Source organism: Ochotona curzoniae, unplaced genomic scaffold, assembly GCF_017591425.1.
Source record: "Ochotona curzoniae isolate NIBS_2020 unplaced genomic scaffold, NIBS_Ocur_1.0 scaffold_274, whole genome shotgun sequence".
NCBI lineage: Eukaryota > Metazoa > Chordata > Mammalia > Lagomorpha > Ochotonidae > Ochotona > Ochotona curzoniae.
In genome coordinates this window covers 6,752,983-6,779,910 of record NW_024467101.1, presented here as the reverse complement: position 1 = coordinate 6,779,910, position 26,928 = coordinate 6,752,983, and the positions used below count along the sequence as shown (strand labels likewise).

Genomic DNA, 26,928 nt, shown 5'->3' with positions numbered 1-26,928 from the left:
GAAAGAAAGATTTGAGAAAAGAGGAATGTTCTGTGTAGCACACATAGCTAGGCAATATGTCGCTGGCAGCTAAGACCAATGGGTACCCTGTCCTGGTGAGGGGCGGGAGGGACTGGGCAGGACAGAAGCCTACCTGCTGTGACTTCCCTGTGATCAGCTTCTGACAATTTAAACCAAAACCAATGGGGAAAAAAAAAAAAAGCTACCTCAAAGCTTCGAGAAGATTGTTTACAAGAGTTGTCCACTGAAAAAGTGAAACTTTGGGGGCTGGTGTTGAGGCCCTGCAGCTAAAGCCACCACCTGCTATCCCTATAGGGGTACAAGTTCGAGACCTGGATGCTCCATCTAGCGCCCTGCTGGTGCACCTGGGAAAGCAGCAGAAGACGGCCTAAATGCTAGAGCTCCTTGTGCCCAAGTGGGGGACCCAGAAGTAGCTCCTGGCTCCTGGCTGCTGCCTGGTCAGATCCTGGCCATTGAGGCCCATTGGGGAAGTGACTCATCAGCTGGGAGAGTCTCTTTGAAACTCTTTTATTTTTTTTTCTTTTGTAACACTTTTAGGTAAGCTGGAAGTCTTTTTAAAAAGAGAAACATTTGCATTTCTAATAAAGGACACAAGTTCCACAGGTCTCTTAGGAGAATCAGTTTTTTCTGCCCTTAAAGGTTATAAAGGGAGAAGCCAGTAGCCAGTTACCACCGGCTGAGAGCCGGAGAGGGGAAAGACTTCCTACGAAACCCCTGGGGTGAAGCACAGCAAACAGCAGGTGGATCTGGGTGTGTTTCTGGAAGTAGCAAACTTGTCTGTTACACCTAACATTCTATCCAGGAAAACATCCTGTAACTGTTGCAGCTCACTGTGCATACCGAACATTTCAAAATCTCAACTACTTAAGGATTACATTATGTCACCACCTTCTGCTAAACGGGAAACATCTGTACTTTGAGGAGAAGCCGGAGGGGGTGGGGGGAAGGTGGTCAGGAGAGGTGCCTTTGGCTTTGGTCACCCGTCGGGAGCTCTTGGCCAGCGGCAAACACTGCACCCCAGGCTCTGACATCCCCAAGGATGGGGATACTGCAGCCCTTCTCCTGACTCAGCTTCCCCGCTCTGAAATCCTACAGCAACCTGGGACCCCCCGCCCAAATGCGTGGAAGACGTGAACGAAAAGGAACTTATTTTGTTACCTTTATAGTTTTGACGTCTGTTCCCCCAAGCTTTTGAAGTCCTCGGAAGGACTTTCCAAAAATAATTTTGTTTTCCACAAAAATAAACCTTTGGATGTCATTTGCCCTGAAAGGTGGTGGGGTAGGGGCACTAAGATGGAGCGGGGTCGAGCCTCCCGGTTCCCTCTTGTCAGAAACGGGCACCGATGGCTTTCGGACAGCCTGGGAAGAACTGGATCTTGGCATCCACATAGATGGTTCTAGAAGCCGCCGCCGCTGCTCGGCCCTCCCTGAGGCGGGAAAATCCCCAGAGGCCGACAGCCCCGCCCCGCCTCCCGGCACGGGTCCCGGATGAGGAAGTACCACGGCCACCGAGACGCGGCGGAGGTCTGGCGAGAGCGGCGCTGGGGGGCGGGGCGGGGGCGGGGCCTCGGGGCGGAGCCACCTGAGCGGCGCGGGTACTCAGGTGAGTGGCTCGCGCGCTGGCCGGGCCGGGCCTGCGGCCGCCCGGATCCCAGGGGAGGCAGGCGAGTGGGGATCCTGCGGACGCTGCAGCCTGGGTTTCTGGAAGCAGGCGCGGGGTGGGGCTGGGGGAACCTGGCGAGGGTTGGACCCGCGGTGTTCTCCCCCCTCCCCTAGGCTGAGTCGGGGAAGGGGCTCTTGGAACTACCGGGTGAGTTGCACCTGCCCGGTTTCGGCTTGGGGTTTTCGCAGGACGGTGGGATGAGGGGCTTGAGGAGGGAGGAGAAGCACCGGTTCTGAAGTCCCGGACTCTTCCTATCTCCTTCCACTCTCTCCCAAAGCGCTGAGTGACCTTGGACAAGTCTTGGTCCCTTTCTGAGCATCGGCGGCCTGGGCTTGTGAGATGGAGGCTGGTAGGGTCTCCCCCGAGAGTTGGTACCCATGGAAGTTCGGGAGAAAGGACCGCCTTCTTTCCTCCTCTTTGTGGTCGCCTTGGTGGGGGGACTTGAGTCACACCCGTGAACCCTGAGTGAACTTGAGCAGGTGGTTTACTGGTCTGAGAGCCCCTTTTCCGTCCGAGGCCACTAGCGTCCCATTCACTGCTTGGCTTTCTATTATGGATACCACAGAGAACATTCCCAGTAGTGATGATTACCTGCTAGTGTGGGGAACCCCTTAAGTTGCTCCTGCTCTGTTCTTGCACCCGCTTTCCCTCCCTCCTTGTAATTGGAGGAGTGATAACCTGCGAGAATTAATGCTGCCGCCTTGCTGAGCCACAGCTCAGCTGTCTTATATCTCGGCTGTATATATCTCCAAGAGGGGTTGGGCGTGGGGGGCGGGGAAGGGCCGCAGCATCACCTTTTCGTTTGTGTTCTTGGCTTGGCAGGCGGACAAGATGACTTTTGTGCCCCGGCTTTGGGCTTGGAACAGCTGAAGGCGTCGACCCTGCAAGATGAGAACAGCCAAAGTGTACAAGCTGGTCATCCACAAGAAGGGCTTTGGGGGCAGCGGTCAGTATTGATGGATCCCGGTGGGGGGGGGGCTTGCGTGGGTTGGCTGTGGGGTAGCTGCGTGTGGTGCAGGGAGGAGGGTGGTCTGACCTGAGGCCCTAGGCCCCTTCTGGTCCCAGCAATGTACCTGGGTTACTACCCTTCCTCCATGTCCTTGGGCTGTTTACTCCAAGTTTCCTGTGGCTCTGAAGTTCCAGCCCACTCGGGGTTGGCAGATCAGAGAAACCCAGATGCTATTTCGTTGTTTTTTTCACGTTGGAGTGCAGGTGTGCCTCCGCCAGGTGAGATCAAAGTGTGAACTTTTGCCTGGGTTTTGGACCTTTGAGGGAGGCAAGGGCAGGAAGCAGCATGCCGTCCTCTGCAGAAGCAGGTCCCAGCTCTGCGGCTCCTGTTCTCTGTGCCCTCCCACGAGCCCTTGGTTTCCCCCTGGTTTCTTTCTCCAAGAGAAGGAGAGACAGAGCAGTCGCCTATCAGCTGGTTCACTCCCCAAATGTCTGCAGTGGCCCAAGCTGATCTGATCCAAAGCTGGGTATGAGAAACTTCTCCATGGCCTCCCACGTTGGTGCAGGGGCCAAAGGACTTGGGACATTCTCCACTGCTTTCCCAGGCCATAAGCAGAGAACTGGGTTGGAAGTGGAGCAACTGGGATGTGAACCGATGCCCATGGGAGATGCTGGTGGTTGCTGAGCTGCAGCATTGGCCCCTGCCAACTTCTGAGTACCACTGCTTTGTGATTTTATAGAAAACAATCTCACAAACTCAAGGGCAAAATTACATCGAAAGTATAATGTTCTTTTGTTATTTAAATTTTTTAAAATAATTACCTTCTTTTTAAAAAATACTTATTTTTATTGGAAAGTCAGATGTACAGAGAGGAGGAAAGAGATGAAGATCTGCTGTCCAATGATTCACTCCCCAAGTGGCTGAAATAGCTGAATCTGAGCTCGATCCGAAGCCAGTAATTCCCTCCAGGTCTTCCATGCGGGTGCAGGATCCCAAGGCTTTGGCCCGTCCTCGACTGCCTTCCCAGGCCACAAGCAGCGAGCTGGATGGGAAGCGAGGATGCAGGAATTTGAACCAGAGCCCATATGGGATCCCGGCATGTACAAGGCGAGGACTTTAACCGCTAGGCTTCTGTGCCGGGCGCTATTATTTACATTAATAAAAAGATTTATTTATTTGTTTGAAAGACACACACACACAGTAGTCTTCCATCTGCTGGTTCACTCTCCAAATAGCCTCAGGGCCAGAGCTGGATCAGTCTGAAGCCAGGAGCCAGGAGCTTCTTCTGGATCTCCCACATGATTTCAGGAGCCCAAGCACTTGGGATCTTCTGCTGCTTTACCTAGGTGTATTAGCACGGTGCTGGGTAGGAAGTAGAGCAACTGGTACTCAAACTGGTGTCCATCTGGACTGTAGGCGGAGGATTTATTTGCTGCACCACAGCACCGGCCCGCTATGGCATAGTATCCAGCTTTGATTGAAGTTAGAATCTCGGCTGTGAGATTGGGTAGTCACACAAAGCTCACAGGGCCTTGAGGGCCCAGCTGAGAATGTGTAGAGTGTGCCTGCCTCACTCACCCAGGCCCGAGGAATGCATTTACTACCTGAGGCTTCTGCCTTGCCTTCCAGATGATGAGCTGGTTGTGAACCCCAAGGTGTTTCCTCACATCAAACTTGGAGACATCGTAGAGATTGCTCACCCTAATGACGAATACAGGTGAGTACCTGCCTGCCTAGAGCCCCTTGGTGGCCAGCTGCTTCTGTTGATACTTAGTCCAAGTGACCAGCCGGGTAGAATTGCTATTTGTCCCTGGGTAAAAGTACTCAGTTCATTATGGGCTAGGTATCTGCTGCTCCTGTCAGTTCACATGGGTGATGGGTTGAGGGTGGAGCTGACCAGGCAGCTCCATCCACTAGTGTATGCATTGACTGGTGCAGGTAATGGACCGAACCTGACCCTGCACTGGTTGGCGCATACGAGTCAAGTCTGAGGTCAACCCAGGTGAGATTTCTTGCGGGACCCCCCAGCTAGATGGCTAGACTGAAACTCTGGCTGAAGGGAAAATCAATAGATTTGTCATTTGACCTTGGAGGGCTGTGTGGGGACTGGGCCTCATTCATTACTGATGCTGGTGCAGAGGACAGCATGTCCAGATGCACATAGGAGACGTGACAGCCAGCAGAGGATGTCAAATCCCTCATCAGAGGACGGAAAGCAGAACAGGTTTGACCACTGTGCTGGCCAAGCATTGCAGCAAGTATCTGGGTCTGAGGATGTACTAAGGTGGACTTGGTCAGCCAATAGACCTCGGGAAGATTTTTCTCGACCCTGGTGCAGCAAAGCTGGTGAAATTTCAGAACTATGAAAACTACTCAAGTAACACCCTTGGAACAATCTTCCCCACGTCGGGATCTCTATGACATCATCAAATGACTGTCCTTCCATCCCTGGGTGCTGATGTAGCTTGACAGCAAGGAGCCTTCATCCCTTCTTGCCCACAGACCAGAAGGATAAAAAGAAAAGAACTGGGGGATAGAGACAGACAATAAAAATGCAACTGAGAAAATGAGGATTTGATAAGTCAGTTTTAAAGGTGATATTTTTAAAAAGATTTATTTGTTTTGATTGCAAAGTCAGATATACAGAGAGGAAGAGAGACAGAGAGGAAGATCTTCCTACCAATGATTCACTCCCCAAGTGACCACGACAGTCAGAGCTGAGCCAATCCAAAGCCAGGAGCCAGGATCCTCTTCTGGGTCTCCCACATGGGTGCAGGGTCCCAAGGCTTTGGGGCTGTCCTCAACTGTTTTCCCAGGCCACAAGCAGGGAGCTGGATGGGAAGTGGGGCTGCCAGGTTTAGAACTGAGGTCCATATGGGATCCCGGTGCATTCAAGGCAAGGACTTGAGCCACTAGCCTATTGTGTTTTCTTTTTGTGCCTTTCTGCCTTTCAAGAAGATGAAAATAAACTCACATTGAAAACCAGTTTGGATAGTGAGAAAATTCTGTAACATTTACCTGCTTTTCTTAGTCTAAGCGCCTTTGTTTCCCCAGGGAGCTTTCTCCCGTTGTCGGGCTGTGAGGTACTGCAAGTCCTGGGGAAACTTCTGGGTTTTTTGGGGGGGTGAAGAGAGCTCTGGAGTGATTTCTTACTGCCTCCCTTCTGTTTTCTTTTGCAGCCCTCTGCTTCTGCAGGTTAAATCGCTCAAGGAAGATTTACAGAAAGGTAAAAATTTGGTCCCTCTGGGATTCTGACATGTGTTGTCTCAGAATTAACTTGGAGGTCAGAGTCAGTGCTGCCCACCACATTCTGTTCCCTCTTCTCATCGTGGTCTGATTTGGGTTTTTTTTTTTTTTTCTAAGACTGATTCATTTTCATTGAAAAGGCAGATTAGATTTACGGAGAGGAGGAGAGACAGAAAGATCTTCCAGCCACTGGTTCACTCCCCAAATGGCGACAATGGCCGCAGCTGAGCCAATCCGAAGCCAGGAGCCGGGAGCTTCTTGGTCTGCCATGTGGATGCAGAGTCCTAAGGCCTTGAGGGTCATTCTCCACTTTTTCCCAGGCCAGAACAGGGAACCTGATGGAAAGTGGGGCAGCCGGGACACAAATTGATGCCCATATGGGATGCTGGCACTGCAGTGCGAGGTTTAGCCTTATGTACCACTGTGCTTGCCCCCAGTCTCCATTCATTTTTTCTAATTGCTTAGGTTTGAGTTTTATTTTATCTGCTTTGCCTGAAAGCAGATATCGAAAACTTTAATGTATAAGGTAGTGTGTCTTATGCATGCAAATGTTAATTTTGTTGCTGTTGAGTATCAGAGCACTTGTTGATTAGCATATGATTTGCATGGCTTTCAACATGTGTTGCCTGATGTGGATTTCTTCTTTCCATTTCAGAAACTATCAGTGTGGACCAGACTGTGACTCAAGTGTTCCGGCTAAGAGCTTATCAGGATGTTTATGTGAATGTAGTAGACCCTAAGGTGGGCTGACCCTCCTTCCCAAAGCTTCTGTCACCTAAGGAAGTAATGGGTTATGAAATTGTGGTGTTAGGCTATTCGGTATATGGTCAGTTATAGATTACGGTAACTGGCAAATTGTATTTACGACTCCCCCACCCCGTCTCCTTTTTGAAGTTTTTTTTTTAAGGTTGTTTATTTTTATTGCAAAATCAGATATACAGAGAGGAGGAGAGAGGAAGATCTTCCATCTGTTGAATCACTCCCCAAGTGGCCGCAACGGCTGAAGCTGAGATGATTCTAAGCCAGGAACCTGGAGCCTCTTCTGGGTCTCCCACACTGGTGCAGGGTCCCAAGGCTTTGGGCCATCCTCGATTGCCTTTCCAGGCCACAAGCAGGGAGCTGGTTGGGAAATGGGGCTGCTGGGATTAGAACCGGTGCCCATATGGGATCCCAGCGTGTGCAAGGCAAGGACTTTAGCTGTTAGGCCACTGCACTGGGCGTCATTTAGGAAGCTTTTGTTGGTAAGATTCTGGATATGAGGCTACCTGGAAATCTTTAATTCAAACACTAAAATCACTTTATGTCTTCTCATTTTCATAGAAAAGGTAATGCTATAATAGATTTAAAAAAATCATTGCCAAGGGTTTTGTTCACATTGGAATATAAAACATAGTAGAACAAAGTGAGGAATGGGGAAAATTAAGGCTAACATACAGATTACTACTTGGATAATTTTTATGCACTAAATGAAATAAAATTTCTACAGGATCTCTTGTAGGCATCATCCATACTTGAAGACTTTTTAAACAGATTTTAACAAATCAAAACGTTTATCAGGTTTTTGCAGTAGCATCGTCTTCTAGTATTTTTCTGTTTTGCATATTTTTTTTTTCTGTAGCAAGTGTTAGTATTTTATCACTATAAAGCGTGGCCAAAAACTGCAGAAACATGTATCTGATTACCTGTTTTAGGATGTGACCCTTGACCTCGTGGAATTAACTTTTAAGGATCAGTATATTGGCCGTGGAGATATGTGGCGACTAAAGAAAAGTTTGGTGAGCTATGACATTTTTGTTGCTAAGTAAGTTAGGAGGGGGAGAGTACAAAATTATTAGTATTATTTTTAAGACATTTATTTTTATTGGAAAGGCAGATTTATAGAGAGAAGGAGAGACAGAAGGTGAACCATTAGCTGGTTCACTCCCTGAATAGGCACAACAATCAGAGCTGAGGCGATCTGAAGCCAGGAGCCAGGGGTTTATTTCAGGCTTCCCATGCAGGTGCAGGGTTCCTGGGCTTTGAGCCATCCTTGACTGCTTTCCCAGGCCACAAGCAGGAAGCTAGATAGGAAATGGAGCAACTGGGACATGAACCGGTGACCATATAGGATCCTAGCACTTGAAGGGGTAGACTAGGCAGTTGCACTATCCAGTACTTTTCAAATTGTTAAAAAGGATTTATTTATTTGAAAGAGCAATAGAAAGAGTAAATTATTCAGTCCTGATTCACTCTCCAAATGGCTGCAGTAGCCAGGTTGAAGCCAGGAGCCAGGAATTCTGTGTGCTTGGGGGCCAAATGCTTGGGGTTTCAACTGCTTCCATCCCAGGTGCATTAGCTGAAGAGAAGCACTCAGAATTTGAACTGCCATGCCATTATGGGATGCCAGCATTGCAGATGACAGCTTAATGCACTTGTACTGCAATACTGGCCCCTGTTTTTCACATTTTGACTTGATCTTTATTTGGGCATGTTTGAAGTGTCCCTGGTTTTTGATGTGGAAAGTGAAATTGAGAAGTTAAATGATGGCTAAAGCAGCTAGTAAGCTGTTGATACTGGGCTAGAATGCCCAGCTTACTTATTCCGGTTTTAGACTGCTTTTTGGTGTACTTTCCATTTATTTTCCATGTGTGTGAGTCTGTTTATGAATATTTTTCACCTCGAATGTCCAGTTCATCGGAATTCTGAGCTGCTACTAAAAAGTCTTTGTAGTTTCTGTGTAGGAAACGGCAAACTTTCAGTAGAATGTGCATCCATGTGTAGTTTAAGAAAAAAAAAAACCCATTTTTTGTTTGATAAAGGATGTTTACATATTTTAAAGGGAGAGATACATTGAGAAATAAGCTGTTAAGTCAATCTAAATAAAAGTAGACACAGAGATTAAACATAGATGAAGATACGTGTGTTTGCAAAGGTGGCCACTCACCACCCATCTTTACCTGTTGTCTGTACTTGCCAAACTCTTTTAAGAACTTACCGTGAGACCTGCCCAGGCAGGCTTCCCTTCAGGGTAAGTCAATCACTCTTATGCTAATTAGACTTGGAGTTATTAAAAGCAATAGGAGCGCTAAGAGACCTTAGCTGTGACCTCCGTGGCATTTTTATGTTGACTATTTCTTTCCTGTTTAGGTCAGCACATGCGCCTATATTACCCAGAAGGTAGAATTTGCCGGCATCAGGTATGTGTTATATCTCTGTCTCTTTGAATTTTATTACGCATTTGAAAGGCAGATTGGCAGAGACAGAAAGAGAGTGAGAGAGAGGTCTTCCATCTGTTGGTTCATGCTCTAAAGGACCATGCCAAAGCTATGAGCCAGCAGCTTCTTCCTGGTCTCTCACATGGGTGCAGGACCCAGGCACTTAGATTATCCTCTGCTGCTTTCCTCAGTCACAATAGCAGAGAGCTTGATCAGAAGCCATCAGCTAGAATCAGCGTCTATGTAAGATGCCTGCGCTACAGAAGGCAGCTTAACCCACCATACCACAGAGCTGGCTTTTGTCTACTCTCTCCCCCCACCCCTGCTTTTTTTTTTAATGAGGACTGATTGGTTAAGTTGAGAAGTGATTATAAGAAGGTCCTGAGGGAATAGCTTTCACTTTCCAGCATAATAGTTTGTGTTGATGTCTGCTGTTATAACAAGTCTTTGTGGTACAAATGTCCACTAGTACTCCTAATTGGGTATCTCCTATCCTAATACCATCCTGAATAGTTTAACTTTTTTTTTTAAAGATTTATTTATTTTTATTGCAAAGTCAGATATACAGAGAAGGAGAGAGACGGAGAGAAAGGTCTGTGTCCTGTGTCCGGATGATTCACTCCCCAAGTGAGTGCAACAGCCGGTGTCACACCAATCCCAGGCCACAAGCAGGGAGATGAATGGGAAACAGGGCTGCTGGGATTAGAACTGGCGCACGTGTGGGATCCCAGTACGTTCAAGGACCTTAGCCGCTAGGCCACCACACTGGGCCCTGAATAGTTTCACTTTTAAAGTGATCCTGTAAGATGGGTCTTATTTTCTTTCTCCTGACAAGGACCTTGAGTTTCCCACTGTTAAGTCCCCATGGCCACTCAATCAGTGAGTGACACTTAGCGCTGAAACTAGCTAGTCAGTCCTGAAAGCCATGCTCTTTTCGTGGTGCTTTTTTTAGACTCTCAAAAAACTACAGGGTATGCCATACTATATGAGTACTGCTGTAAGTCTGCTTTGCATCCAGCTCCCTGCTAATGCACCTGCTAGAGTGGTGAAAGATGCCTCAAGTGCTTGGATTCCTAACACACATATGGAAAATCCTCGTGGCATTCCAGGATCCTGGCTTAAGCCCAGACAGAATTCTAGGCTCCTGGTTGTAGACTGGTGTATCCCTGGCCGTTGCAGCCATTTAGAGGTCTCTCTCTCTCTCTCTCTCTCTCTCTTTCTCTGAGTAACACTTTCAAATATATAAGGTATTTAGCAAAAGATTTGTAAGAGGACAGCTTTTAACCAGAAGAATATTCTAAGTTGTCTGTGTATTTTTTCGACAGGGTCAGGTGTTGGCATAAAAATAATATATATATTTAAAATTTATTTGGATGATCTTTACATAGTTGGTTAGGGCTCACAGGGGCATAATATTTAAGATGTCATTTAGAATACTGGTGCCCCTTGTCAGAGTACTTGGGTTTGAGACACGTGACCAGTCATAGGTTCCAGCTTCCTGCTGCTGCACACACTGGGACGCACCAGGAATGGCTCAAGTGGTCAGACAATCATGATGGAGTCCCTGATTACCGGTCTCAGGATCGCCCAGTCTCGGTTGTTGTGATCCTTTGGGTAATGAACCAGCAAACAGGAGAGCCTGTCCTCTGTGTCTCTGTCTCTCCTATCCTTCAAATAAAATCAAATAAGTAAATAAACACAAAAAATAATGATTTCAGCAGAGTGCCTCTGTTAAAGAGGGCTCCTGTTCCTTGGGCTTCCTGATTGCTTGTATTCTAATTCTGATACTAAGATGACCTTTTTGAGTGTGTGTGTGTGTCTTATACAATCTGTGTCGAAGGTGGGATGAACAAAACTTCTCACGGGGTTTCTTAACTTCCTATGTGACATGCATCCTTTTGAGATGTAACAGAAGCTATAGACTGTGACTCAGAAAATTTTGCATGTCACTTCAAAGGGTTTGTGCATTCCCTGAGCTCTTCTTTGAGGCCCACATGTTAGCTCTGAACTCCCAGACCAAGAACTCTTACACATATTCAATGTAAGAATTCCTGGGCCCGGCGCGGTGGCGCAATGGTTAAGGTCCTCGCCTTGCACCCCTGGGATCCCATATGGGTGCCGGTTCTAATCCCGGCAGCCCCGCTTCCCTTCCAGCTCCCTGCCTGTGGCCCTGGAGAGCAGTCGAGGACGGCCCAAGGCTTTGGGACCCTGCACCCGCGTGGGAGACCCGGAAGAGGCTCCCGGCTTCGGATCGGCATAGCATGGCCGTTGCGCTCACTTGGGGAGTGAATCATCAGACGGAAGATCTTCCTCTCTGTCTCTCCTCTCTGTATATCCGCCTTTCCAATAAAAATTTAAAAAAATAATAAAAATAAATCTTTAAAATAATAATAATAATAAAAAGAATTCCTTCTGTTTGATAATATATTCACGGAACCTTTGTTAGAAATCTGTCACCAGTCAGGTCAGTTGGACATAGGCATCAGGATAGAGCAAGCCACCTGCCGCTACTTCTCCCTAGTTTAAGACTTGTGATAACGTGTGTGTGTGTGTGTGTGTGGTGTTTCCTTTCAGGGCACAGGCTGGTGAGCTGTGGGTCAAGAATGAGAAGGTCATGTGTGGTTACATCAGCGAAGATACCCGGGTAAGATTTATAAAAATCCCTTTAAAAAAATTGATTCTTTATACCATTAGGTCTAAGTGCTGAAATCAAGAAAAATGCAAAGAACCAAATGTGAGATTCCTGAGATTGCTATTGTTATCCCCAGGTAGGACCGGTCATATCGTCAGGGTCTCTGTCACATTCATGTTTTACAGTTAGAACTCTCGCGAGTGGGTGTGCTGGTCCTCCATTGCGGAGACTGTCCTGGAGGAAATGAACAAACCAGCTGATGAAGTACCTGATACAGGGGACTTGGCCAGTGCACAGAAAATTCACGTATAGAAGTCATCAGGCTGTACAATTCTGTTTATGTGAGATGTTTGTAATAGGGAAACCAGTAGAACAGAAAATAGATGAGTAATTGCCAGAAGATAGAGGCACTGGAAGTAACTGCTAATGGGTAGTACGGAAAAATTGAAGTGATGGAAATTTCTGGAGTCAGTGGTGGTGATGTACAATATGGTGAGTATACTCAAACCCACTGAGTTGTAGACCTTAAGATGAGTTATGTATTGCATAAATTGTTGTATTAAAGCAATAAAAGAAAGGGAACATGAGGGTAATAAGACCATAACTGATAGTTTTAGAGTTTCGAAGCGAAGAACATGTTTTTAAAAAAATCCGTGAAATGAAAATTTCACTAAACATAGAATTTTATATATTTATGTATATATACACGCACCTATTTTACAAACGTGGAATGTGTTAGCAAGATCATGATATATATCCTTTACACTGACTTGGTAAAACATCACTTAAATAGTAGTCAAACATGCCCAGAAACACAATAAAACTATTTAATGTGACAGTTTGCTGAATTTTGGAAAATGTACGCATGACTCATCACAGTTGGGTGTAGAATATTTCCATCACCCGCAGAAGTTCCCCGGTGCCCCTTGGCCTTGAGTAACCGCACACCTAGGCACCAGGCTGTGACCCCAGCCTGGGGACGGTAGCTGGAGGTGGGGACGGAAGACACTACACAGCTTCTTGCTGCCAGATCACATCAGTGCCAAGGGGCAGAGCTGGTCCTCTTGATTTTATCCCAGGAACCATGATCGGGGATGCATGTCCTGAGGGTGTTACGTGAGTCATCTCCATTGTTCTATATGTTTATTACTAAAAGAATACAGCATTTCTTGCTGTGAAACGATTTGATAATTTTGAAAAGTAAACACTACAAAAAAGTAAAATCTTACAATACTAGAACTCCAGATGTGATCACAGCTAGCATTTGGAAAAGTGTGTTTCTGGCCAGTTTAGAGGTTTCTCTGTGCTACCAAGGGGCAATAATCTTATCACATGCCTGTCCTGCCCCAAGGAGTGAATAGCCTTCAATGAGCTGCTGCTTCAGGGAGAAGGTCTCTAATGAGCTGAAAGAGGATCCTTCTCCTTTCTCATCAAACTTCTTGAGATCCTTGGGAAGGGAAAGACTTGGACCAGGGGTCTGCGGTCACCCATGCAGAGTCAGAAAATCCTCCTTTACTCACCAGTGGGGTAGTTAGGAGGAGGGAAGGTATTATGGGAGTTTCTGTGAGACTGACAACTCCTGTCTGGTACATCTTAGCACAAGTCTGCTTGTGTCAAGCGGTTGCATGGCTTCCCCAGCCAGATTCACTGTCCCTTCTGCATTTCCTCCTGTGATGCTTCACGAAGTATGTTTTGCATGTCTGTATCCTGCACTATAAACTTCTAGGGATCAGAGACCAGATCTTCTTACTGCTCATGATACAAGGCTCAGAGCAAGAGCTCAGTAATGGTTTAAGTGAAAGAAGGAAAGCATGGATGAAGCTTACTTTTGAGAAGTCTCACATCATAATTAAGGGAATTCTTAATTGTAGTTTAAAAAATAGCTATTGTGAAATTTATCATCTTAACCTTTTTTCAAAAGATTTGTTTTAAATATTTATTTTTATTGGCAAGTCAGAATTACAGACAGAAGGAGAGACAGAAAGATCTTGCATTCGCTGGTTTACTCCCCAAGTAGCTGCAACAGCTGCAGCTCAGCTGATCCAAAGCCAGGAGCCAGGAGCCAGGAGCTTCTTCCTAGTTCTCCACCTGGATGCAGGGTCCCAAAGCCTTGGGCCATGCTCAACTGCTTTTCCAGGCCACAGACAGGGAGCTTGGTAGGAAGTGGAGCAGCTGAGACACAAACCGGTGCCCATTTAGGATGGAAGGCGAGGCCTTTAGCCACTAGACTCTTGTGCTCATTCCCCCATGTTAAACATTCTCAAGTGTGTAATTCAGTAATGCTTGTTTACACTGCTGTGAGTTCTCAAACTTCCTCTTGCAAAACTCAAACTATTCATCATTGCTGTATACTGAGCTTACCTTTCTTTTTTTTTCAGGTGGTGTTCCGTTCTACATCAGCTATGGTTTACATATTTATTCAGATGAGCTGTGAAATGTGGGATTTTGATATTTATGGTACTGTTTCTAAGTGCTGATTATAACTGGTTCTAGGGAGAATTTTCTGATTCACTCCCAAATTTGTCTCATTTTATAATAAGCCCTTGCCATTTTGTGAAGATGTAACATCGTAATGTTACAACAGATAACCCGGTATGTCTTTGCGTGCATGTCTATCTCACCTATATACAGGAAAGAAATAGGAATAGAAATAATATAAATAGGAATAGAAATAATATAAATAGGAATAGAAATAATATAAATTTCATGAAAGGCACTAAAATATTAATGAAAAAACTGAATTCTCAGATCTTGAATTACAGGATCAAAAGTTATCGGATGATGAAGAACCAGGATTTCCTTGGGTGTCTTTCATTTATCTTCCTATCTCTCATAGAAGCAACTTTCTTCCATAGCATTAGGATTATGATATTCTGAGTAAAAGGACAATAGGGCTACTACGAGATATGGATATTCTGTCCCACGCACAAGCCTCATGATCCCAAATTTGGGTTTAGCAAAAGCTTGAATCAGTTTTTGCTGGGAGTCAAAAAGGTCACTTACAAACAGCAGAAACTTAAAAAGATAACTGAGGGGCTTACCAGCACATCTTTAACCAACCTTCAGTATCACTAGGAGAATAAAAGTTTGTGGAGGTTAGATTTTGTTCTTGATCTTGAAGATGACACTATTTTTAAATCATCAAAGCTGTTTTTAAGCTTACCCTTTACCTTGAAGCTATGGCCTCTTGGTGCCTGAGACAGATATTAAATTCATAGTGATACAAAAATCTAGGGTGAAACCATTTTGTGTATCTGGCTTTTATGGACATTTTGTAGTTATTGTTACAGTGAACCTACCCTTTTTTTTTTCTTGTTTCACTCCAGTTATTTAAGAGGAAATTGCAAGCAAGAAGCAGACGTGACCCTCATCCAACTGCTTGTGTTTTTTTCAGGGGATCTGTATTTTGAGAAAGCTGTGAACGGTTTCCTTGCCGATCTATTTACCAAGTGGAAGGTAGGTTTCTTCTTATGTACTAAGTAAACGTTACTCAGTGCAATTAAAAACTTTTATTTGAAAGGCACAGATATTGAGAGAAGGAGAGACGAGAGATCATCCATCCACTGGTTCACTCCCAAAATGGCTGTAATGGTTAGAGCTGAGCTGATCTGAAGCCAGGAGCTTCTTCCAGGTCTGGCATGTGGGTACAAAAGGCCCAAGCTCTTGGACCGTCCTCAGCATACTGTCCCAGGCCTCAAGCATGGAGCTGAAACAGAAATGATGCAGCTGGTACACGAACTGGTGCTCCTATGGGATGCCAATGCCACAGATGGAAGCTTATCCCACTATTCCATGCCGCTGGCCTCTCCATACAGACATTAAAAGATGTATTGTTTCCATTAAAACTGAGCTATCTTAACTAATATCAGAATTCAAACTTAAATTACTCCAGTTACCTTTGCAGTAATTTTTTTTTTTAACAGCTAATATACTCACTGGTGAAAGATTAAAACCTTTCCAGGATTAGGAAAAAGAAAGAGCTAGTTTTTGACATTGATATTCACCATTATATTAGAAGTATCAAGCCAAGTGATTAGTCCAGCGTAAGAAACAAGAGGCATCCTGGGACAAGTAATGTGGTACAGTGGGTGAAGCTGCCACTTGTCACATCTGTCTCCCCTACCGAAGCTGCTTGCTTTTCTGCTTTGTACCCAGCTCCGTGGTAATGCACTTGGAAGCAGTGATGGTGGTTCAAGTACATGATCCTCTCTGACATGCAAGACTCAGATGGAGTGCTAGGTTTCTGGCTTGAGCTTCGCCCAGTCCTGGCTGTGGCACTTATCTGGGGAATGAACCAGTAGATGGAAGATATCTCTCCTGCGTGCGCGTGCACGGACGCATGCGCACACATGTGTGTTTGCCCGTCAAGTAGCTTAAACTCAGTTAAAAAAATAAACTTTTTACCTTGAGCAACAAGACCAACAATATCTCAGGACTGTCAAAAACAGTCAGGTAACACCCTTGGAACATTCTTCCCCCACATTGGGGTCTCCAGGATGACATCAAATGACCGTCCCCCTGCCCTGGGTGTTGATGTAGTTTGGTAGCACTGAGCTACCTCCCTTCCCTCCTTCTCCACTCCCCACCCATACAGGGAAATAAAGGAACAATCAGAAACCTTTGTACCACCCTTCTGCTTCCATACCTTGACCCTCCGCCCTCTGGTTGGTGGTCCATATAGGCACACATAACATTCCTTCTCAACTATAAAAATAACATTAAAAAGAAAATAAATATTTTTAAAAGAAAAAGAAGAAGAAGAAATGGAGCCAGGACCTGAACCCTGGCACTTCAGTATGGAATCTGGGTGCCCCAATTACTTAGCTGCTGCCAGGGCCCCGGAGCTTCATCTGCATCACCTCTATGTGTGGCACAGGCCCAGGTGCTTGAATCCTCTTCTGCTACTTTTCTTTAGCTATTCACAGGAAAGTAGTTTAGAAGTAGGTAGACGGAGGCCAGGCATGATGGCTCAGTGGCTAAATCCTCGCCTTACATGCGCTGGGATTCCATATGAGCACCAGTTCATGTCCTGGCTGCCCCATTTTAAATTCATCTCCCTGCTTAGCAACTGGGAAAGCAGCAGAAGATGGCCCAAAGTCTTGGGATCCTGATGGTTCACTCCCCAAGCGGCTGCAGTGGCTGGAACTGAGCTGATCTGAGGCCAGGAGCCAGGAGCTTCTTCCAGGTCTCCCACACGGGTGCCAGGTTCCAGGGTTTTGGGCCATTCCTGACTGCTTTCTCAGGCCACGAGCAGGGAGTTGGATGGGAAGCGGGACTGCTGGTTTTAGAACCAGCGTCCTTGTGAAATCCAGCGTGTTCAAGGTGAGGTCTTTAGCCTCACTAGACTATTGCACCGGGCCCCTAAAATAAATCTTTAGAAAAAAAATTTGATATGCCTTTCTAATAAAAAAATTTTAAAAGCTAATATGATTTTTGCATAAGGATGTATGTATTGCAATTGAAATGAAACTCTAGGAATCAACCCCATACTTATATGGTTAGTTGGTTTAAAAAAAAAAAAGATTTATTTTTATTTGAAAGGCAAAGTTACAGCGAGAGAAGGAAAGCCAGAGCCTTTTCATCTGCTACTTTGCTCCCCAAAATGGCCACAACAGCCAGAGCTGAGCTGTTCTGAAGTCAGGAGCCAGCAGCCTTGCGCCCCCTGCAGGGCTCTCACATGGTTGCAGGGGCCTAAGGACATGAGCGATCCTCTAGAGCTTTCCCACGCCATCCACCTTCATCCCTCAGCAGTAACCGTAGGGGATTGTGATTCCAGAATGGTCTGTTAGTATGCAAGTCTGCAAATCCTCACGCTTCTTGTTGAAGATGGTATGAGATAGTGTTTATGTATAACTTATATACACACCTTCCTGAATATGGCAAATCATTTCTGAGTTACAATACCTACTACAATGTTAGTGCTCCTGTTACGTGAAGTGACCCTGCCCTGCCCTGCGCTGCCGCTGCACCTGTTAGAATGGAGAATACTAGCTACGTTAGAAAGCGAGTTCTTTATAAATGAAATCAAGGATATAAACCTGAGCCCACTTCTTTCTCCACCCTTGCCCAGGAGAAGAACTGCAGTCATGAAGTGACAGTGGTCCTGTTTTCCAGAACTTTCTATGACGCAAAATCTACTGGTGAGTGGCCTTTTCCTACCATTATTATTTTTTTTTTCACTCCCTAACTCGCAACCCCAAGCCCCCAAACATTCTCATCTTTTCCTTTGGCTGGTCCGTCTCCCCCATCTGTTTCTGTTAGGAGATCAGGTACAACAGAATAGCACAATTTATTAGTGGACGGGAGAGTCATACTAAACCACCTTAATTAACTAGTTATTAATGAGTTATTTTTTGTTTTTCTGTGTGTGATGCATTCTGGAATTAAGGATTCTTGCACTAGAGGTACCCAAGAAAACTGAATTTGTATTTTCGATCTAATCCACACACTTCATTGTCTCCATATCAGATGAATTTCCTGAAGTAAACCGAGCCTCCATCAGACAGGATCATAAGGGGCGATTTTATGAAGACTTTTACAAGTATGTATGGTGCTTCAGGATAATTGAGTATTTGGTTATTGATTATTTACTGATTGCTTCTTTCTAAACTTATAAATTTATTAATTAACCTTTTCATTTTGGAATATTTTTATATTTATAGAAAAGTTGCAAAGATAGTATAGGAGAGTTGCCATTTAGCCTTCACTTGGTTTCCTCTGGTGTTAGTATTTCATGATCAAATGATAGCATTGAGAGAAGGAGAATATGAAGAGAAAGGTCTTCTGTCTGCTGGTTCACTCCCCAAGTGGCTGCAATGGCCACAACTAAGCCGATCTGAAACCAGGAGCCAGGAGCTTCTTCGAGGTCTCCCACATGGGTTCAGAGTCCCAAGGGCTTGGGCCATGGTCTCTTGCTTTCCCAGGACACAGGCAGGGAGCTGGATGGAAAGTAAAGCAGTCAGGATACGAACCACCGCCCACATGGGATCCTGCCGCATGCAAGACGAGAACTTTAACCACTAGGCTATCTTGCTGGGCCCTGATTGCTTTTTTGAATGCAGGATCCACTCTTAGATACTATGTTTTATTTCAGCACCCAGAGATGTTGTTATTTGAATGGTAAAATTAGAGAGATGGAACAGAGGTTGTCTGTTCAGTGGTTCACTCCCCTGTTAGCTACGATGACCAGGCTGGGCCAGGCCAAAGCCAGGAACCAGAAGCTTCTTCCTATGTTTTCAGGCAGGTGCAGAAACCCAGTTACTTGGGCTGTTCTTTGTTGCACATTAGTAGGGAGCAGGATTGGAAATGGAGCCACCAGGACTGGAAGCGGGCACCCATATGGTCTTGATAGTTCTTGGAAAGCATGTAGTAGGAAAAATACTGTGCATAGATTTAAAAACATTTTTTTTTTGTGGCAAAAAGCTTTTCAAAAAATTTCATTTTCAATGAACTTTTTGAAGTGCCCTTATTCTTGTTAAAGACATTTTTACAAGAAAAACAAAAAAGACACCATGCCAATTTGAATTGGGTTAAACAGGAAAAAAAAAGTCTTCTTATACCACATTTTTTTTTAGGTTAGGTAAAACATTTTATTAATTAGGAGAGTCTGATGGATTGGTCCCTGGTAGGAGACAGCCCTCCGCGACCACTTCCACGTGGCAGGGTGACCATGGAGGGAATGGCCCTGTTATTCAATATTTCTAAAAGTACTTCCCTGAGTCCAGCACAATAGCCTAGTGGCTAACGTCCTCACCCTGTATCTGCCAGAGTCCCATAAGGGAGTCAGTTCATGTCCCAGCTGCTCCACTTCCCATCCAGCTCCCTGCTTGTGGCCTAGGAAAGCAGCAAAGGATGGTCCAATGCCTTGGGACCCTGCACCCGTGTGGGAGACCCTGTGGAAGCTCCTGGCTCCTGGTTTTGAAATGGCTCAGCTCTTGCTGTTGTGGCCGCTTGGGGAGTGACCAGCACGTAGAAGATCTTTCTGTTGATCTCTCCTTTCTGTAATCTGACTTTATAATAAAAATAAATAAAATCTTAAAAAGAAAAAGTACTTCCCTGTGGTGGGCATTCTGTTGTAATGCAATCAAATATACTTAAGTAGGAATATTAGATTTTCTAATTTCCATAAACCTATTCTCCACATTTAGCATTTACCAATAACTATTACATGTTTTTATGGCAATATGTCATATTGTCAAACTTTATCATAATTAACTAATAAATACTATTTTTTTCCTAATATTTAAGATGGTCTACTTCATTGATAAATACATAGTTACGTGTGTCTCAATTTCTTTAGCATAGCTTCCTAGGATTCAAATGATCAGAGAAGACAATTTTGTTTTAATATTAAAATGTGTGTGTTGGTCGGGAATTGTTACATTGTTCTGACTTTTAAAGGTGTGGAAGGTAGATGGTGAGTGAATTTCCCCTCATTTTCATTTCTCCTAACCTCTAAGGCGCAGTCTGGGTGTGTTTGCTGGTTATATACATGCAAACTAAATGTATACAGGTATTCTCTTGAGTCTTTATTAATCCATGCCACCTAACTGTGTCTAGGGAGGTAAGCTTTATGTGCCCTTTTTGGTATATGAGGCTGTTCATATCCCTGCTCAATACTGGGTATTAAATGTCAAGACGATTTTTAAAATCTTTTGCTGTTTTTATTTACAATTTACGTGCCTGTTAATGTGATGACTATTTCTGTGTTAGTATTTGTTAAATGCATTTTACTTTATTATTTGTGCCAAATTCCCCTAACTCTTGGGATTCCCATCTTCTTTCCTTGCAACTTGGTAAGGGTCTTGCACTTCCTGTATGTTATAGCTGTTCCGTGATTGTTTTGCCATAATCCCCCTTTCAGAGTGGTGGTCCAGAATGAGAGAAGAGAAGAGTGGACTTCACTCCTGGTGACCATTAAAAAGCTCTTCATCCAGTATCCAGTGTTGGTGCGACTGGAACAGGCAGGTACTGCCATCCCTGGAACAGAAAGTGTGGTGGGTGAAGAAGTGTGTACTGGAGGCTGGAGGAGGGGCAAAGGTTGATGCTTGTCGCCTTTCCATCGCTGTGGATGTTTTTGCTCCTTGTTAGGTTTTTATTTCCCAGTTGTATCTATTTGTTCATTTACATGTGTGACAAGTCCAGCCATGTCCATAATATTCTGTATGTATTCTGGCCTGTTTTCCGTTGTTAAAATAGCTGAGACTGGGTATTTTATAAGGAAATGAAGCTTATTTACATGTAAGATTTAAAAACTTTTTAAAAAATTGATTTGAGAAAAGGAGATCTTCTGTCAGCTAACTTGTTCCCCAAATGTCCACAACTGCCAGGGCTAGCCCAGGCCACATGTGGGAGCCAGAACTGCGTGTATTTTCCTGCGTGGGGTGGTAGGGATCCAAGTCTTGGAGTCATCATTTCCTGCCTCCCAGAGAGCATGTTAGTAAGTTGGAGAGAGTATAGCAAGTACTGGAACTGGGGCACTCTCATACATTGAAAGTGAGGTCTTAATTATTGTTTCACAGCATCTGCCCCAAGCTCATAGTTTGAAGCTTTGGAAGACCAAGATCATGGCATCACACACACACACACACTCACTCACTCCCACCCAGTTGTCTTGCCCTTTGACAGGAGTGCATTGGAGAGAGAGATGCCCTGGTGAGCCAGGATGCCTGAGAATGGGAAGAGGCTAAGAGGTCAGGATGGCCTTTTGCAACAGTCCTGAGAGTTAACTTCCAAAAAAAAAAGAAAAAAAAGAAAAATTATGTAAGAGGCAAATACCTTCAATTAAACCTTGTGCTAGGCTCTACCCCTTAAAGCTCCTACTACCTCTTTCTCTCTCTCTTTGTTAAGATTTGTTTGTTTTTATTGAAAAGGTAGATTTAGAGAGACAAGGAGAGAGCAAGAAGAGATCTTTCATCTGTTAGTTCATTCCCAGAGTGGCCTCAAAGGCCAGAGCTGAGCTGATCCAAAGCCTGTACTGGGAGCTCCTTCTGAGTCTGTCCCATGTGGGTGCAGGGCCCAAGGACTTAAGCCATGTTCTGCCTGTGGTGGTACCCATGTGCGATGCTGGCACTGCAGGCGGGGTCTTAATTCACTGTACCACGGCACTGGTCCCTGACACCATTCTGTTAACACATGAACCCTTGGATGACCAACCGCGTCCCAACAGAGCAGAGTGGAGGACCCCATGGAGACAGACACTGCCTACTGCTCAGTACTTTTTAAAGTATTCATCTTTCATGACTGTTTTTTTCCGTTTCCTGTATATTTTGTTGCAGAGGGCTTTCCTCAAGGAGACAATTCTACCTCAGCACAAGGAAACTACCTAGAGGCCATCAACCTGTCATTTAATGGTGAGTGACAGCACCAGCCACCAGGACAGCCAGCATCTTGCTTACATGTGGCCATGAACTTCTCTTTGCTGACACCCACCCCCAGACCTAGTTGATGCTGCCTTTCCCCGTCTACTACCCAAGTTGTGGATTGGATGGTTTTAATGGATTGGATGGTTTTAATGACTAACAATTAACTCTTAGTTCTTTTCTTGGGAAGTTAGCTTGGTTTCTCATCTGTGTCTCATGGTAAAGACTTGGAAGGATTCTCCTTTGAGTTCTTTGTTCTTTGTTTTACAACAGACTGCGTTTTCCACTCCATTCTTGAACTTCTTTTATGTTATTTGTAAGTCCATGTCTGTTTTGGGGTAAATTCTAAAAGTAGTTTATGTTCCTAGAATTCAGTTAATAAAGAGATATGTAGCAAGCAAAAATATGACCCTCTCCAGTCCTCTCCTGGTAGGAATTGTTATCAGTGTGGTTTCTTCCCAGTATCTGTCCCTGCATTTAGGTATTTTATGGGGCATGCTGATGTTTGCAGACAACAGAAACCTTCATACAAAAAAAAAGGAAATTTACTCCAAGGATACACAAGGCGGCTTAAATGTCTTTGTTGAGGATGAGGCCTTTGGGAGCTCGGGAAACCGTAACGGTAGAATTTTCTAGAACTATATTCAGTGTCTTGGCACCGACCAGTGGTGAAGGAGATGATGTGTCGTTGCTTCATTGTTTCCGTCACATGTTCTATGTGTCGGTTCCCAGCTTCTGGAGAACACTGGAGCGTGCTGAGGTCAATCAGTAACTTTTGGATCATATTTGACTGTCAGTGCTTTTCTACTAGTAAACATCTCAGAGACCAGAATCAGAAATCAGCTTGCCCACTTTTCACAAAACCATCCCCTCATTCTAGTCTACTCCCTTAAATATTGTTGTAAATTGATGTGTGATTTTTTTGGGGGGAGGGGTGGTGTGTTTCAATGCAGACTCACTTACGGATGGTTTATATTAGCAGCATGAAATTTGAGCATTTAAGACTTTGCACGGCACAGCGTTAGGCACTCATGGGAAGGATTAACCAACGCGACAGTCCTGTGTGCAAACGGTCCTTAAGTGAAAGAGAAAAGACACATGTGCACTTGACCAGAATTCAGGTCAGAAAGTGTCACCCGCTACAGTAAAAATACAGACAGAACGCTTCCCCAGTGCAGAGATGCTTGCTGCTGCCTCATACTGGTGTTGGTGCTCCTGGCTGGTGTGTGAAAGCTGCAACAAGATCACTGGGGAATTTTTGCTCTTCTTCTGTTTTGTTTTTTCAAGTGTTTGACAAACACTACATCAACCGCAACTTTGACCGAACTGGGCAGATGTCAGTGGTGATCACACCCGGGGTGGGCGTCTTTGAAGTGGACCGTCTGCTCATGATCTTGACCAAGCAGCGGATGATAGATAACGGTAAGCTCTCTGCTTTCTGCCTTGTTCACTACCATTTATAGCCTGACTTGCCCTTGAAACTCTGAGTTGTTTTTGTTTGTTTGTTTTTCCTTAAAGATTTATTTATTTGAATGGTGACAAAGTTACAGGGAGAGGGAGAGAGAGAGAGAGATCTTCCATCTACTGTTCCACTCCCCAAATGACTGCAGTTGCCAGAGCTCAGCTTGCCTGAGACTACTAGCTTCATTTGGGTCTTCCAAGTGGGCTCAGGGGCCCAAGGACCTGGGTCATCTTCCATGGCTTTCCCAGGCACATTAGCAGAGAGCTGGATTGGAAGTGGAGCAGCCAGCACTTGAGCCAGTACCCATATGGCATGGTGGCACAGCAGGTGGCAGCTCTATTGGTTACTTAATAGCATCCACCCAAAAAACTGTGAACTTCTGCTGATGCTTAGTGTAAGGATCCCAGTGTGTTCAAGGTGAGGACTTTAGCCACTGCTAGGCCACCATGCCAGGCCCCATCAGCTCACTTTCGAAAGCACCAGGAAGGGCCCAGTATGGTAGCCTATTTGCTAAAATCCTTGACTTGGGTGCACCAGGATCTCCTATGGACACCAGTTTATATCCCAGCTGCCTCACTTCCCATTCAGCCTCCTGCCTGTGGCCTGGGAAAGCAGTTGAGGACAGCCCATAGCCTTGGGAATCTGTACCCATGTGATAGACCTGAGGCGAGTTCCTGGCTCCTGGCTTCAGATCAGCTCAGCTCTGGCTGTTTTGGCTACTTGGTGAGTGAGTCAGTGGATGGAAGATCTTTCTCTCTGTCTCTCCTTTTCTCTGTAATAATCTGCCTTTCCATTAAAAATAAATAAATATTTTAAAAATCCAAGTACCAGGAATTATGAAATCAACCATTCCAGTCCTCCCTCCTCTGATGAGCCATGGATTCCCAGCTCTGTCTCATACTCCCCAATTATATCTCTGTTTCCCCATCAAGATGGCCTGGGGAAGGTAAATCCTGATTGCTCAAGGAAGAAGCTCTGTTAAGTGATGTGAGTTGTTTTGCTTATTACTGAGATTACAAAGTTCCTTTCATTTCCTGGCCTTGAAATTTTAGTACAGGACGCTTCGTGGTCCTTTTTCCTTTTATTCCCTTCTTTGTCAGTCATGCTCTTCAGCACAGCCAAAGGCCAATAGTCAAGCATCAAGTAGTGGCAGTGAAAGCTGAGTCAGGCTGAAGCCAGGGTCCCAAACCTCAGTCAAGGTCTCCCACATGGCAGAGACTCAGCTACTTGAACCGTTACCTGCTGCCTCCTGGTAGTATGATGGGACACAGCAGAGAGGAAAGAAAATGCATCTCTCTTCTGCATGAGCAGCACTGATGAAGTTATGCGTGATAGGATGGTGCATCAACTTGATCTGATCATATCATTACTTGATTGCAGTGCTTGCCTCTGTGGTTCCCTCTACCTTAACTCCAACTCATTTGCTCTTGGTTTTTTTTTTTAGGAATTGGTGTGGACTTGGTGTGCATGGGAGAGCAACCATTACACGCTGTGCCATTGTTCAAGGTACTTTTGGATTTGTCCACTAAAGGCCAGAGACTAGCTGAAAAGAAAGAAGTTGGAGTGGCCCCATGTCCCACTTGTGTGTTGGCGTGTCTGCTCACCGCCCTTGTTTCCTCACAGCTGCATAATCGGAGCGCCCCTTGTGATTCTCGTCTGGGTGATGACTATAATATTCCTCACTGGATAAACCACAGGTGGGTGTGAGCTTGTGTAGTACTAGGTGATAAAAGTTTCATGGAGCCTCCATTGTATTTTCTCTTTAAATCTGTTAAGTTCTGTAGTGCACTGGGTTAAGCTGTTATCTACAACTTTGAAGGCCCATGTGAGTGCTGGATCAAATCCTGGGGACTCCACTTCCAGTCCAGCTCCCTGAAAGCAGCAGAAAAATGACTCATGCTTGGGCCTCTTCACACCATGTGGGAGACCAGGATGGCCTCAATTCCAGCCATTGCGGCTACTTGGGGAGTGAATCAATGGACAGAAGATCTTTCTTCTTTCCTTCTCTGTGCATAGGTGCCTTTCCAATAAAAATAAGAAATAAATCTAAAATAAATTATTTTATTTGAAAGACAGCAAGACAGATCTTTCATCTTTTGGCTCACTCTCCAAATGTCCATAACAGGTGGGGCTTGGCCAGCCCAGATCCAGAGATGCAGAACTCCGTCTAGGTGTCCCCCCATGGATGGTCATCAGCCGCGTTAGCAGGAAACCAGAGTCAAAAATGGAACTGGGACTTGAATCCAGACGTTCTTAAATGGAATACCGACATCCTATGTGGGATGTTAAACCACTGCACCAAAGTCTACCCCTAATTTCACAACACTTGCAAAGGAAGTTAGTTTTGATAGGTTAACAAAGGCTAAGCAGTCATGGGAGGGTTGCTCTATACCTGGTTTTTCAACTGTGTTTGGATACAAGAAGTTTCAATTAATGAGCTTGTCTATTGCTTTTACAGTTTCTACACCTCCAAAAGCCAGCTTTTCTGCAACAGTTTCACCCCACGAATAAAATTGGCAGGAAAGAAGGTAGGTTTCAGCCCCAGTAGAGACCTGAGACACCCTGACACACAGTAACATTCATATTTTGGTCTTGAGGTGCCTCTGTTTTCCCCTAGTCCCGCTTGACTCATAAGTGTGGCTTACAAAATTTGTCTTGGAACTTTACAGTTGTATACATGCTGAGTATCAAAGCAGGCTCTACACTGCAGGAAATCTCTCTCTTTTTTAATGTTTTTTTCAAGATTGAGTTTTACTTACTTGTTAGGCAGAGTTATATAGGGAGATGGAGAGGCAGAGACCCTCCTCTGGATTCATTCCCCAGATGGCTGCAGTGGCCAGGGCTGGGCCAGTACCTGGCCCATCTCCTACTGCTGTCCCAGGCGCTGTAACAGAATGGATGGATCAGAAGTGTAGCAGCCAGGACTCGAACCAGCAGCCTGATAGGATGCTGTTGTCGCAGGTAGCTGCTTTTCTGATGATATGCAACAATACTGGCCCCAGGAAATATCTTCCACAAAAAGATGACGAAGAATTTTTGCTATTGTGACGTGACTGGTTTATTCAGACCTTTGTATTGTTCAGAGAGTAGCGGATATAATGACAGGAGATACGTGAACATAACACGAGTGGTCATTCTAACAGCTCTTTCCTCTCCCTGCATTCTCCATTTCATTAAATTGGAGGATCTGTGCAGTGTTCAGCTCTAGCAGGTCTAAGCAGAGAGCTTGTGGGACCTAGCCATGATAGAGCAGACGTAGCCATGAACTGACCTGTTAATTGTGTGGTTTGGAGCAAGGCTCTTCTTTTCTGTAGAACTGAGAATCCTCACCTGGGAAGTGGGATCCCCCTTCCCACCGAGTAGAGCTTTGACAGTGAATGAGACGTGGGATGGGAAGTAA

The 26,928-nt window shown here is 45.1% G+C and overlaps 1 protein-coding gene across 3 annotated transcripts in view; it reads left to right on the top strand.

Moving 5' to 3' along the window:
- Positions 1 to 1,582: 1,582 nt before the first annotated feature.
- DEPDC5 (DEP domain containing 5, GATOR1 subcomplex subunit) overlaps positions 1,583 to 26,928 on the top strand; it is an 86,180-nt gene continuing 60,834 nt past the window's right edge. For 2 of the 3 annotated variants that reach the window (XM_041003631.1, XM_041003630.1), the window contains exons 1-18: positions 1,583 to 1,624; positions 2,507 to 2,630; positions 4,263 to 4,350; positions 5,813 to 5,859; positions 6,535 to 6,620; positions 7,571 to 7,654; positions 9,006 to 9,055; positions 11,648 to 11,717; positions 14,084 to 14,162; positions 15,100 to 15,161; positions 17,776 to 17,845; positions 18,174 to 18,246; positions 20,569 to 20,672; positions 21,983 to 22,057; positions 23,354 to 23,488; positions 24,973 to 25,034; positions 25,152 to 25,225; positions 25,987 to 26,056. In XM_041003631.1, the coding sequence (XP_040859565.1) occupies positions 2,573 to 2,630; positions 4,263 to 4,350; positions 5,813 to 5,859; positions 6,535 to 6,620; positions 7,571 to 7,654; positions 9,006 to 9,055; positions 11,648 to 11,717; positions 14,084 to 14,162; positions 15,100 to 15,161; positions 17,776 to 17,845; positions 18,174 to 18,246; positions 20,569 to 20,672; positions 21,983 to 22,057; positions 23,354 to 23,488; positions 24,973 to 25,034; positions 25,152 to 25,225; positions 25,987 to 26,056 (1,287 nt within the window). In that variant the 5' untranslated portion in view covers positions 1,583 to 1,624; positions 2,507 to 2,572. Of the gene's footprint in view, positions 1,625 to 1,709; positions 1,832 to 2,506; positions 2,631 to 4,262; positions 4,351 to 5,812; positions 5,860 to 6,534; positions 6,621 to 7,570; positions 7,655 to 9,005; positions 9,056 to 11,647; positions 11,718 to 14,083; positions 14,163 to 15,099; positions 15,162 to 17,775; positions 17,846 to 18,173; positions 18,247 to 20,568; positions 20,673 to 21,982; positions 22,058 to 23,353; positions 23,489 to 24,972; positions 25,035 to 25,151; positions 25,226 to 25,986; positions 26,057 to 26,928 lie in introns of those variants that run through there. The other variant, XM_041003629.1, reaches the window with a different exon arrangement.